General features: G+C 23.1%; 2 protein-coding genes across 2 annotated transcripts; both read left to right on the forward strand.

Moving 5' to 3' along the window:
- Positions 1-199: 199 nt before the first annotated feature.
- On the forward strand, positions 200-9,710 carry LOC100577763 (small subunit processome component 20 homolog). The gene is made up of 11 exons (XM_026441647.1): positions 200-259; positions 377-657; positions 779-6,010; positions 6,089-6,344; positions 6,471-7,076; positions 7,152-7,715; positions 7,830-8,012; positions 8,092-8,425; positions 8,503-8,933; positions 9,011-9,280; positions 9,458-9,710. Exons 1-11 carry the CDS (start codon positions 215-217, stop codon positions 9,596-9,598), a joined length of 8,343 nt encoding a protein of 2,780 aa, XP_026297432.1. The 5' UTR covers positions 200-214; the 3' UTR covers positions 9,599-9,710.
- A 211-nt stretch (positions 9,711-9,921) lies between these two features.
- On the forward strand, positions 9,922-15,224 carry LOC551223 (probable cytochrome P450 305a1). Its single transcript, XM_623618.6, has 8 exons — positions 9,922-10,231; positions 11,431-11,685; positions 12,556-12,799; positions 12,884-13,043; positions 13,135-13,243; positions 13,583-13,763; positions 14,003-14,259; positions 14,444-15,224. The coding sequence occupies exons 1-8, from the start codon at positions 10,147-10,149 to the stop codon at positions 14,620-14,622; spliced, it is 1,470 nt and encodes a 489-aa protein (XP_623621.1). The 5' UTR covers positions 9,922-10,146; the 3' UTR covers positions 14,623-15,224.
- The last annotated feature ends 131 nt before the right edge of the window (positions 15,225-15,355 follow it).

Below are 15,355 nucleotides of genomic sequence, written 5' to 3' on the forward strand. Positions count from 1 at the left end.
ATTTAAACAGATTATTAAATAGATATGTCTATTAAATTGTATAATAAATAAAATGTAATATTCTTTCTTTAAATGTAAATATTATTTCCTTTCAATTTTAGAAAATTTATAGGAACATTTCTTATCTAAGATATATTTATTCCTTGTTTATGCTATATATGACAAATACACGTGATCATAGTTTAACATTATTTTGATTGTTTCATATTTCAATATGAAAAATAAACCAATTCGTCATAAAGAATTAAATACATTTCAGGTATAAAATATAAAACAAATATATTTCAAATATAAAGTATTTTTTTAAATATAATATACAATATTTAATATAATATTTATAGTATTTTTTTTTATATTAATTTATTTTATGTTTTAGTTTAAAACATTTTCCGAAAGAATAAATGAAATCGATGTTGATATATTTCATTATGTTTCACATCGAAACGAGGAAAATGATGAAGAAACCGAAACTTATTTTTATCAAACACTTCAAAAATGGAATTTTCTTAACCTTACAGAAGGTTATTGCAGTTTTAAAAAGAAAGTTCGTAATATCGTAACTCTTCCACAATTAATTAATCAAAAACAGTTCGTAATAGATACGTTAATAGAATATTTAGAGAAGAGAGATATTTTGTTTTTACAACCAATTTTAGAGTAAGTATTGTATTAAAAATTAATTATCATTTCATCAATTAATGAAGTTGAAGAACAATAAAAAGAAATATATATCTATTAAAGATATATATTTATTAATCATATAAATTTTTTATTACAGATTAGTAGTGGCTGTATCAAAAGATTTGCAAAAAGATTTTTATGAATATTTTCCTAGATGTTTAATTGTTATTATTGATTTGTTACGAACAAAAGATACAGAACAAATAGAATATACATTTACATCATTAGCTTATTTATTTAAATTTTTATGGAGATATCTGATTCAAAATATAAAAACTGTATTTGATCTTTTGTTGCCATTATTAGCAGATACGCAACCAACTTACGTAAATAATTTTGCAGCTGAAAGTTTTGCATTTGTGGTACGTAAAATTAAAGATAAAGATTCTTTCTTAAAAACAATATTACATATTTTGAAAAATAATCCTAATGCAATATCAGGATGTGGTAAATTATTATTTGAAGTAATATCTGGTATACCAGGACAATTTCATTCATGTGCAGAACAAATGCTTTCATTATATTTCAATGCATTAAATAATGAATCTTTTAATCAAAATCTAGTGTTCAAATTATTAAAAGAAATTATTGACTGTTTGCTACAAAATATACATCCACAGAAATGTCATATATTTTGGTCTGTATTTTTAAATGTTATGGACAAATCTATTGAAAAAACTAGAAATTTTCAATTAACAACTGGAAAGAAAAGTTTAATTCTTTTAATGCAATTGTTAAATACAATTATAAATTATAAAAATGGAAAAATTGTTATAGATCCTGTATCATTGATTAAGAAGTTGGTTCAAATTTTAAATATTTTTGAAAATGAAAATGATGTATTGCAAGAAACTATAAATGTATCAGTTACTATTCTTTTGGCAACTAATGTTAAATTGATGCAAGAAACATCCAGTCAAATATTATTTAAAATTATGTCCGTGAAAGATATCAAATTATTATATGGTACTGTTGAAAGTTTAATGCATTATTCATCATTTGAAACTTTAATATTGCCACATATAATACGACATAGCATTTCCATTGGTTTTAATGATGATATTTTAGAATTGTTTACTAAGATAATTAAAGTAAAAGCTCCCTTATGTCTTAATGGTATTAACTTAAATAAATGGACAAAATACATTTTAGATATACGAGGTGCAAAGTTTGATAGTATTAATTTCTGTCAGAAAAATTTAAAAGCTCTATTAAGTAATGATATACCAGTAAATACATTAAAAACATTAATTATTTTACCACATTTAAAACCTTTGCCAGAAGAATTTAAAGATATTTTAAAAAATGGAATATTGTCTTTATATCAACGAATATTAAATAATATCAATATAGAAATTGAAATAAATAAATTATGTTTGACATTATTAATAACTTTGGAATCAGCAATTCACATATTGGAATTAGAAATTTTACAAAATTTTATGGAAATGAATGATATAAAAATATTAGACTTAATTACAAAATATCCTGATAATAAGTTTATCTTAAATGCAGTAGATTTATATATAACATATTTTAGTACATCACAATACCGAGATATTTATATAAATAGAATTATATTTGATAAGTTAAATAACAATATTGCACAAAAATTAAGTTCACCTTTTAGTGAAATCCGCTTAATAGTAACACATTTATATTTTTTATTTTCTAATATCAATGAAGTTGAATCTACTTTGAATGAAAAGATTAAAAGAAATCCTATGGAACATATGTATTTAGCAGAATGTGAATCTATATCTATACAGACATATAGAAGTAAATTGCTACATTTACAAACATTGTCATATGAAAGTGATGTAATGACAAATTTTGATTTGAAATATTATGAAATTCCTCTTCAATATTTATTGGGAAATTTATATATAAATTTTTCTTTATTATGGGAACCTGTGAGCAAAATTATAGCTACTTATGCACATAAAGACTGTGATCAATTTTGGCCTTTATTCTTAGCAGAACTAAAATGTGATGAGAAATTAATTGAAGATTATAAACCATTATTTGAATGTAATGTTATTTCTGAAATACAAAATAGAATACAAAGAACTAACGATAAACCAGATTATAAAAATCATAAAATTCTTTTATGGAAATGTATGACAAATTTTTCACATTTTTGTGAGATAAAGAACAGAGACATAACAGGATTATTTATTGATTTTGTAAATGATAATTTTTTTAAGTCTAATTCTGAAGATGCAAGATATTGTAATATTTTGAAAATACAAGATTTAACTATTTCTAATAGTAATATGAAAATTGACAAAGAAAATGAAAGTGATAGTGAATTTGAAGAATATAAAGAAAATGAAATAGAAGAGAAAGAACAAAAAGAAGTTACAATTTGTAAAAATACAGAATTAAAACAAATAAATGCAGAAACTAAAGAAATAGTAAGTAAAAATTATAAAGTGAAGCTTTTAATTGCTCAACTTGAAGTATTTGAAAAAATAACAAATCCAAGAACATTATACAGGGAATCAGAAATGCAGAAACTTTATTTAGATTTACTATCTTCAAAAAATTCTGATATCCAAAGAGCTGCTTTAAAATGTCTTCTTACTTACAAATATAAATATTTATTACCTTATAAAGATAATTTGTTCAGTTTAATTAATGAAAAAAATATGAAAAATGAATTAACACGTTTTAAGATTGATAATGAAAGTAATATGATATTGGATGAACATCGTGATGAATTTATACCTATATTAATGAGGATAATTTATGCAAAAATGATTACAAAAACAGGAATGAGAACTGGTAGTAAAGCTGGAGGTATTCTAAAACGAAAAATGATTTTACGTTTTCTAGCTGGAATTCAAGAAAATGAAATGATCATATTTATAAACATGGCATTTAAACCTTTTAAAAAATATACATTATTAGAATTACATAAAGTGGATAATCAACAAATTAATTTAAGACAAATTACACAGAATATTATTAATACTATTGATTTGAATAATGTTACACCACCTAAACGATTACAAAGTGCTACAAATTTGCTTGCAATATTAATAGAACAATCTGGTAGTAAAATGGGACAAAAATTATTACCTTATTTACTTGGTTTAGTAATATGTATTCTGGCAGAAGTAACTGGAATTTTACAAAATTCAGATAAAGTTCATGTTGGTTACTTAAGATTAATTAGAAATGTCAGATCAACTTGCATTTCAATATTAGCAAGGTTTTTTAGTCATTTTGAAAATTATGAATGGAATAAATATGAAATAGATGCCTTATATAATGTAGCTGTATTTCCATGGTTGGAAAAGTTACCTATAGATGGTATTCATAGTCCTACTCCATTATTACGATTATTTATGATATGGAGTCAAAACTCTCGTTATTATCCATTATTTATAAAACATCACGAAGATAATAAATCTATTAGTCCTCTTCCATATATAATGCAACTTTTATTAAATGCAAAAACAAATGCATCTGTAACTAATGCTATTCTCGAAATGATTGAAAAAATGGTAACATTACAAGATTATGGAAAAACGAATGAAAATAATATGGAAGTTGATACACCTTTTCTTCCTTTAATTCCTATAATTAATAATTTACTTGAAATAAATAAAGAAGCATTATCTAATGATGTCAATTATGGATCTGTTATACTTCTTCCTCATGTATTTGATATTTTACAATATATTAAAAATAAACTTGAAAAATCGACTAAGAGAATAAGCAAATCAGAACTTGTAATTTTATCACGTATTTCAGAATTTGTGAAAGATGCAGATGCATGTAACATACTTCTTACTCTTACTTTACCAATATTAACTAAAAAAGCTGGAGCTGGTGAAGAAGAAGAAATTATTATTGAATTAATTACAACTATAATAAATCTCGTAAAACAAGTAAAAAAACCAACAACACATATACGAGCAATGTTACCTTTATTAAGTATAATATCGACAATTTCTACTCGTAAACTTCTATTAGAACTTTATAAAACAATTGTTGAAAATTCTACCGAAAATGATCGTGAGATATTAATAAGAAATTACAATTTAATAAATGCGCTTAATGCATGGGATCGTAGATGGATTGATCAACCAGATTATCAAAAAAGATTAGATGCATTTTCTGAAATTAATAATACAATGGAAAGAAATGAAATTACATTAGAATTTGGTGTAGCTATTATTCATAATTGTTACTATTTTCTTAAAAATGAATCAGATTTAGCATTGAGAGATAATGCAGGACAATGTCTTAAACTTCTTGGTTGTAAATTAGCAAAGAAATACAAAGAAAATACCGTAGATAGACGTTATTTGATCGATGATACAATTTTAGTACTTATAAGAAAAGGAATAACTAGTAAAATTGAAATTGTAAAATTTCAATCAATATCTTTTTTGGGATATTTAGCTATGGAATGTTCAGATGTTCATCCCATTTTACGAGATTTATCGCCATTAACTAATAAAATAGATCTCGAAGTAGATTTTTTTGAAAACATGCAACATTTGCAATTACATAGAAGAGCTCGAGCATTACTTAAATTTTGCAGTTTTGCAAAAACATTAAAAAAATCAATAAATACACGGACATTAACACAATTTATTCTTCCTCTTGCTTCTTCATATTTGTGCAATGAAACTTATATACATAAAAACAATATTATTGATGCTGCAATTGAAACAGTTGGAACTGTATGTAAACTTTTACCATGGCATCAATACGAAATTATTCTAAAACATTATTTAGAAAAAATAAGAAACTCCATTGAATTTCAGAAACAACTTGTTAGAATTATTATTATTATTTTAGATTCCTTTCATTTTGATTTATCAAAATATAAACCTAGTGAGGAATTTTCAATATCAAAATATATTAAAAATGTTTCTGAAAATGAAATAGTTTTTGATAAAAAGAAAGATGAAGATGAAAATATTGAAGAAAAAAGCAAAGAAAAAAATGATGATAAAAATAATGAACAAAAAATAGAAGAAAAATTAAACGAAGCTTTAAATTCCGAAAATATAAATAAAATTGAAGAAAAAATTCAAGAGACACAGGAAATATCTATCATAGAAAAACAGATAATTCTTTCAGAGTATGGAGCACAACAAGTTATATTTAGTATATCAAAAGAATTGTTGCCTCAGTTACATCGTTCCATTATAGCAAGAACAAGTCGTGAAAACAGTCACAAAATTAATAAAAAGAAAATTACAATAGACAATGAAGAAGAAGAATTAATGCGAGTTCCTATTGCTCTTGCTTTTGTAAAATTATTACAGAAATTACCAGAATATTTTTTAGATACTAATTTATCAGGGTAAATATGAATATATCTCTTCATATAAAACTAATAAGTAATGAAGAATTATTAAAATATGGTAATTAATCGTTTCAGAATTTTTATGAAGTTATGTACATTTTTGAAATCTCGTTTAGAATCCGTACGGCGTGTCACTCGTGAAATATTACAAAAAATTATGATAACTTTAGGTCCAAAATATCTTCATCATCTTCTAAGAGAAATGAATACCTTATTAACAAAAGGTTTTCAAGTTCATGTTCTTGCATATACAGTACAATCTGTATTAGTTGCTTTGAAACCATATTTTCAAAAATTTGATATCAATAAAAATCTTCAAAGTATTTTATCTGTAAGTATTATTATAAATATATTTTTTGAAAAAATTGTATATTTACTATATTTAATTTTTTTTAATTTTACTTTATATTAATTTAATAATTATTTTACTTTATAATTTAATTTTACTTTATATTAGGTATGTAAAATAGATTTATTTGGTCTAACTGCAGAAGAGAAAGAAGTAATAGGAATCGTGAAAAATGTTGTAGAAGCAAAGTCTACAAAAAGTTTTGATATATTTCATATATTAGCACAATATATTACTGAATCATGTTTAGTAGATTTAATTTTACCATTAAAAGAAGTACTTATGAAAACTCATTCACATAAAACTGTGCAGAAAATAATAGAATGTTTTAGAAATATAGTATTAGGATTAGCGGATAATATCTTTATACCATTGGAACAAATGTTGATATTTCTTTATGGTGTAATTTCTGAAAGCATTCCTGAACTTAGACCCGAAAAAAATGATAAACTATTAACAGAAAAAGAAATAGAAACATTCAATAGACAGAAACCCGATTGCTTTATTATTCCTCCAGAACCAAAAAATAAAATGGGCATAAAGGCTATTTCAAAAACATCGAAAAATACTAATGCTCATGTCATTATAGAATTTGGTTTAAAACTTTTTCATATTCTATTAAAAAGAGAAAAAGTATCGAATGCAGATTTCAAACCTTTACTAGATCCATTTGTACCACTCATAAGTGAATGTATAAGATCACAACATGTTAAGGTAAAACTATTTTATTTTTAATTTAATTAATGTTTATAATCAACTGTTTAATATATCAATATTATATTTTTCTAGTTAACTACTTTAAGTTTACAATGTTTAAACTGGTTGCTCAAAATGGATTTATCTTTAATACAAGAATCAATTTCAAATATTTGTACATCTATTTTTGATTTATTGCATAAATATGCAGCAGCAGGCTTAAGTAAAGGAGATAATTTTGATTTAGTAATGGCAGGTTTTAAATGTATGTCTGTAATTGTTCGTGATGTGAAACACTATGTAATTAAAACAGATCAATTGAAAGCTTTGATCATGTATGCTGAACAAGACATGCATAATACTGATAAACAAGCCACAGCGTTTGGTTTACTCAAAGCAATAATTGCTCGAAAAATGATTCTTCCGGAAATGCATCTAGTTATGGAAAAGGTGGCTATTTTAAGCATTACATCTGAATTAGAACATGTTAGATTACAATCTCGTTCTGTCTTTTATTCCTATTTAATGGAATATCCTCTTGGTAAACATTTAAATAAACATATAGCATTTTATTTGACGCAAGTTAGCTATGAAATGCAACCTGGTCGACTTAGTGCTTTAGAAATGATTCACAATATTGTCACAGGATTTCCATTTGTAAGTACATTTATTTTTTCTTATTTTCTTTCTTTCTTTTTTTTTTTTTTTACCAATTACAAAAAAAAGAATCAGTCAATTTATTTATAATTTATTTATAATTTATAATTTTAGAAAACTTTAATTTTGAAATCAAGTCTTATATTTATAATGGTGGGTGCAAGATTAGTAAATGACGATGATCCAACATGTCGCAAATTGTGTGCTAAATGTATTAAAGAACTAATCGAACGTTTATCTTATAATCGAAGAAGTAAATTATTTGATATAATTATAACATGGTTAAAAGATATAAAGGTATTATTTATAAAATTGAATTTTAAAAATGAATATATACATATATATTTTATTATTATTATAATATAATATTTTTTAGATAATGCATCGAACATTAGCTGCGCAATTATGTGGTATATTTGTAACTGTAGAAAAAGATTCTTTTGATTCTCGTTTAAAAGAAATATTACCTCTTATTTTAAAACAATTTCATGCAAATTTTAATGATGATAATGATGATAATGAACCGGGTCGTTTTGTGAAAATTCATTCGGAAGAAAAAACTCAATTAAAAATGCACAACATCAAAGATCCAGAAAGAATGAAAGATCATCATATGTTTCAAGTATTACAGTTGGTATTAAAAATATCAGCAAATTGTACAACATTTCTTAAAAATGAAGAATATAAAGAAGCTATTCATTTATTCGCTGGTAGTATAATTATTTATTTGTTGCCTAATATATTTTATAATAGTATTTAATTTTTAAGTAATTTTTTTGCATTTCAGAATATAGTCAATCTTTACTGGCACATCCTCATATATGGATTCGTTTAGCAGCTTCTCAAATGATTGGTTTCATTTTAGCTATTCTGGATGTTGATAAGATTATAGACATTATAAACAATCCAGAAAAATATGAAAACGAAATCGGTTTCATGTATTCCGATCCTATTACCGTTATAAAAAGTTTAACTTTAGATTTAATTGCACAATTAGAGCCTGATATGACATTAGAAGAATTAGCTGACCAGACTGTTAAAAACTTAATTTTTATTGCAAGAATTTTGAAATCTATAAAAAAAATTAATACAATTGCTATTGATCAAAATGATGAAATAAAATCAGATAAAAACCAGTTATCTCTTCCTTGGCTTGTTAGAAAATTGAGAAAAGCTGTAAATAAAGAGATAACTCAAACTCCTAAGTCAATAACAGTGGTAAATATTCATAATCATTATATTATTTTTATATAATTTTAAAAAAAATTATTAGAATATGAATTTATTTTTTTTAGCGAATTGCTTTTTTTAAATGGGTGGCCGGTGTTGTCGTTACAATACCTATGGAATTTTTAAATGTAGTACTTTTTAACATCATGTCACCAATTGTGCGAGAAATATCGGCAGTAGAAGAAAAAAACACTACTTTAAGACGATTAGCTAAAGAAGCGGCTATGATGATTAAAAAACGTTTAGATAATGAACAATATACTAAATTATTAAATCGAATACAACAGAATTTAGATATTAAGAAAGCAGAAAGAAGAAAAATTCGTACGCAACAGGTAATTTCTTATATTTTTTATATTTTCATTATTTTTTATAAAATGAATAATAAAAATATGATTTAAAATATAAAATCATATAATATACAATTAATAATAATAAATGAAATGAATATATAATTTATAACATAAGTGAAAAAAATAATATCTAATGTTAAATTTTTTTTTTTATCGCAGTTTGTAACGGATCCGGAATTAGCTGCTAAACGTAAAATTGTAAGACAACAAAAGAAAAAGGAAGCTAAAAAAAGAAAATTGGATATAGTAAGAGGGAAAAAAAATATCAAAAAAACATTTGAAAAAAAAATTGATATTTAAATGTCATATAAATAAATAAATTAAAAAAAAAATTTAAATATGTAAATATTAAATATTTGAATATGTATATATGAAATATATATCTAATTTTTTAAATAATACTGTACAGTCATTGTAAAAATAAAATATAAAATATATTAAGAAATATTATTTAATTTATTCTTATGATAATGTTATCTTCAAAAAATTTACAAACTTGAAGTATATTATTAAATATAATTAAACTATTAATATTTGTCCATGAAAACTTATTAGGTATTTCTTTAATGTTTATGGATAAGATATTTTACTTATATAAGAGAGTACTATTTAGAATTTAAATTTTTTAGTAAAATAAAAAACAATCTTATCCATAGTTCAATATAAAAAATTAAAACTAGAAATTATAATAAGTATAAAGATAAGTATAAAGAATTGATTATCCTTGAACGAAGAGTTTAATTGATCGTCCAATCATTCTTCGTCTAACCAATTTTAGTTCGAACGTTTTCATTGATTGCTGAACTATAGAATCATAAACTTGTGTGCACAAAAACTTTATTTTAACTATGTTTGTTATAATGTTAATAGTGATATTAATATTAACAATTATTTTTATAAAGATCGAAAAAAATACAAAACTATATCCTCCAGGTAAGTAAAGATATTTTTTATGAAATTATATTATCTTATAAAATTAGGGCATCAAAAATATAAAATTGTATTATATTTTTAATAAATGATATTATATTTTTATTATTATATTTATGATTTTATATTATTATTTTATGTTTTATATTTTATATTTTTGATTTTGATATAAAGTTTTAAAAACATTATTATTTAAAATTCATTTGTGTTTTTTCACAAAAACATAGAATTATCACATTTAAAATTAAAAATATTAAATTATTGTTCAAATGAAGTCAAATCGCAAAAAACATAATCTTTTTGTCACATGTATTCTATTTAAAATTATTAATTTAATATTTAATACAATATTTGATTTAAAATAATATTTAAAAAATATGTGAAAAATAAAAGAATGGAAGCTACTAATAATGAAGGTAATTCATGCAGCATAAATTCTAATCGATTTTATTTGATCAATTTAAATTTAATTTCTTTTTAATTTCTTTAATGGCATTAATTCTGTTGAAAGTTATTTATTTTTTTCTTCAAAGTATTTATATTTCCTTCAAAATATTTATATTTCCATATTCTTATTTATTATTATTATTATTTAACATTTGCTTCGTTACATACAGTAATATTTTTAATTTTATTTTTAACGTTTATATTTTTGGTTACTTAAGCATCCATTATTATCCCCACCATTCTTGACAATTCTTGACAAAGGGACAGAGTAAGCTTTGAATAGCGCTGTTTCTATATATATCAATATTTTATTTACATTTATTTCTTTTCAATTGAATTTTTAGAAATCACATTAATCATTTAAATATCTATATTTAATCCCAACTGCGGATACTATTATATATATTTTTATATTTATTTATTTTTAATCACCATTTATATTATTCGATTTATGAATAAAAATTTTGTCAAAATTTTTAACTTATTATTATATTTGTTTATTGATGTATTTAATAATCTATTTTTTATTGAATGTGATGGTTGATAAAAATTTTCGAATCAATTTTTATATTGAAGATTTTGACATTTGAATTTTTAAAAATTTAATATAATAGATAAGAGTTTAATATATTAATTAATAATAAAGTTTAATATAATAAATAGAGTATTGATCTTTAATGTGATAGTAATGTTAAATAAAGTATTAATCTTTAATATTGATATTTTTTTTTTTTTTAAACTCAATTATTTTTTAGGACCATTTTCATGGCCCTTTATCGGCAATCAGATTTTATTGAAACGTTTATCACGTAAATTCGGAGGACAACATAAAGCATTTATGGAACTCTCAAAACGATATAATAGTGATATTATAACTGTGAATATTAGTTATGAGAAAATAATAGTTGTTTCTGGAAGTAAATTTTGTGATATGATATTGCAAAACGAGGAATTCCAAGGACGTCCTTGGAACGAATTTATTAAAGTTCGAAATATGGGCAAAAAACAAGGTATATTAAAATTTGAATATATTTTAAAACAAATTTCGAAAATTTAGTTTTATAATTATACAGTTTAAATTTTATAATTCTTAAAATGGATAATAAAATTTAAAATATTCATTCATTGAAATATCAAAAAGTCAAAATTATAATTACAATATTTTGAATATAGAAAGTATTTCGTTTAATTGAATAAAATAAAATATTTTACGAGAGATCGATAGAGATTGATTATCAAAAAAGTATTTTTTATTAAAAATTCAAAAAATTCAAAGGGACAGTATAAATAATTTTTTTAGGTCGAATAAGGAAGATTTCAATTTTATTTTTTTAAATTAAAAATTATGTAATTTTAAATGTATTAATCAATTTATCTGGAGATTTTCTTATTTGAAAATTTTTCGAAATTTATTTACTTAAAAATGAGATTTCAAATTAAAAAATTTTATTTTATATTTTCAACTTATTTCTTATATAGAATTATTTGTTACCGATTGTACTTAGTTACAAGATGTAATATGATTCATTTTTACTAAAAATGTGAGTTATATTATTTTATAATAAATTAAGAAAATATATTAAATATTATAGTGAGATAGATAAAAGATAAGAAAGAATAAATTTCTACCGATAATTTATTCGTGTCTAATTGAAAATTGATAAATTAATTAATTTCATTTATACTTGAAAAATTTTCTAAATTTTCAAAATACTTTACTGCTAAACAAAAAAATTTTTCTTTTCCGACTTATTTTATTTGCATATAAAATTATATAAATCATTTGTCCACTTATATCACTAATTATCAAATATTCTGTATAAATCTGTATAATATACGATTTATTTTGAATTAATGATATTATCATTTCTTATCGAAAGGAATTACAATGAACGATGGAACAGAATGGAAAGAATTACGAAATTGGATGATGCGAACTATGAAGATTTTCGGTTTTGGAAAAAGCGAAATGATTGAAATGATTCAACATCAATTAGTCATATTTTCAGAAAATTTGAATAAAAATAAATTACATCAATTGAAACTATTGTTTGTACCAGCTGTAATTAATGTCCTCTGGAATTTTATAACGGGAGAATTAGTGGCGTTCAATCAACAGCAAAAGTACATAAAAGCATATAAATGATTTTACATGTAAAACACAAAATGAATCGTGATCGTTAATTTTCCCAATGCGTTTCTTCATAGATTAGAACATTTTCTCGACTTGTTGGATCGTCGATCGCGATGCTTCGATATCACGGGTGGGCTTCTCGCCGCTTTCCCTTGGATTCGTTACATTGCACCTGAGATCTCAGGATATAACATTATGTGTATGCTGAATAAAGAGCTCAAGGATTTCTTAATGGTGTGTTCATTGCGTATTCAATTATGAGTTTATTATAAACACAAACGATGTTCAACAATTAAGCCATTATATGAAAATTTTTCTCACGCAGAAAACTATTAATGATCACAAAGAAAAATATATTGAAGGAAAAGAGGCAGATCTAATTGATATGTTTATTCAAGAAATGAGAAAAAATGAGAAATCAAGCATTTTTACTGGTATAGTAAAATTTATATAACATTTCATTCATACTTATATAAATGCAGATTTACGATATCTTTTTTTTGTGAAATAAAATATGTGAATTTCTAATAGGAATTCATAAATTTCAAAAGAAAGAATTTTTTATTTTTTTTTCATTTAATTAAAAATAATAAATTTTAAATTTTCTTTTAATTTTAAAAACACTAATATTTTCCAATACGTATTAATAAAAATACGTATTAGCCTATTAATAGAAATAGCCACGAAAGAGAAAGTATTTTCACCAGAAACTGTCACACAACCCCATCGAATATGCACACGTAAATATATTTTTTTTCTGTAATAATTTTTAGACGAACAATTGATGATGATATTAATCGATCTTTTTCTCGCTGGTTTTACTACTACAAGCACGACTTTGGATTTTTTGTTTTTAATTGTGACACTGTTTCCGGATGTACAACGTAAAGTGCAAAAGGAAATTGATTCAGTAATTCCATACGATAGACTTCCCAACATGGAGGACAAAGCAAAGTAATTGAATTTAAATGTTAAAAATTATTATTATGCATATATAAAACTTTAGACAAAATTAATTCAAATGAATTGATTGAATTATTTGAAAAAGAGTAAATTATTTTATTTACTTTTATTCACTTTTTATATTATCTTTTCGAAATTTTTACTTAAAAGGATATTCGCAAAAGAATATTTGATGGAATAATTAGAGGATTAAATTTAATACGCATGAAAATAAAAATTTTTTATTATAGACTTCCATATGTCGAGGCTGTAATAAGTGAAACATATCGATTATGGCCAGTATTTCCTATAATTGGACCACGACGAGTTCTTTGCGATACAAATATCGATAAATACGTGATACCGAAAGATACCACTATTTTATTCAATACATATTCTATCAATAAAGATCCTACTCTTTATCCGGATCCAGATAAATTCATGCCTGAAAGATTTATTAAAAATGGAGTTTTTGAACCAGATGAATATTCTTTACAATTTGGAAAAGGTACAAAATAAAAAATAATTTTTTTTGCAATTGTAGAAAAATTAAAAATTTTATGATGAAGTATATTATGGTTGTATTATGGTTCAAATGAAATAGTGACTTAAAATTTGATTTTACTATGATCATTTATATTAATTTTTATAATTTTAATTATATCAATGTTTTTTTTTTTTTTTTTTTTTAGGAAAAAGACGATGTCCAGGTGATATATTGGCAAAAGCTACGATATTTATTTTATTCGTTGGTATAATGCAGAAATATACACTGCTACCAGTTCCTGGTAAAGGGCCACACTCTATAAAAATTAATAGTGGTATAACATTAACGCCACAGCCTTATAATGTATTAGTTGAAAAACGATAATTTTTGAAATTTTTGTATTGTCACTTTTGATAAGTATATTTTTAAATTGCTTCGAAACAAAACTTTTAAACTAAAATAAAAAGTATGAAATATTATATTGAATTTAAAAAAAAAATAATACAAATTTTACTTATTACAAATAAAAATAAAATGTATTATTTCATGGTTGTTGGTAATATTCAAGTTATAAACACATAATTTAGATTAGATTGATTGATAATTTAGATAAATTGTGATTTAGATAAATTTATGATAAAAATATTATTAATGCATGTAAAAATATGACGTTTTTCGGTTTGAAGTAGCTTCACCCATAGATAGAAACCAGTTTATTTGATTTCAACAAATTTTTCTTTCGAATATTGTTTATTGTTTCTACCGCATGAAAGTTGCTTTAAGCGTCGTTTTACGTGTTCGACGAAATCAGCGCGTTTCACAGAAGTCCAAATGTACCTTCACTTGTACACGTGGAGATTCACTCCTTTTATACCAAGTTTCAACATTTCAACGTGTCAAATATTCTTTATTGCCGAAAAATGTATTTTGCAAGATCAATAAATATATTGTATAATATATAAATAATAAACTTTTATTATATTATACAAACATTTTTCATACAAATAAAAACTTATTACCTTATATCTAATTTAAAATACAATTCCTCCAAAAAGTTCCTCGATTATTTCTTCTTATGCAAAGAGAGATTGATCAGATAATTTTATTTCTTAGATCA

The sequence above is a fragment of the Apis mellifera genome, linkage group LG7, assembly GCF_003254395.2.
Source record: "Apis mellifera strain DH4 linkage group LG7, Amel_HAv3.1, whole genome shotgun sequence".
Taxonomy (NCBI): domain Eukaryota; kingdom Metazoa; phylum Arthropoda; class Insecta; order Hymenoptera; family Apidae; genus Apis; species Apis mellifera.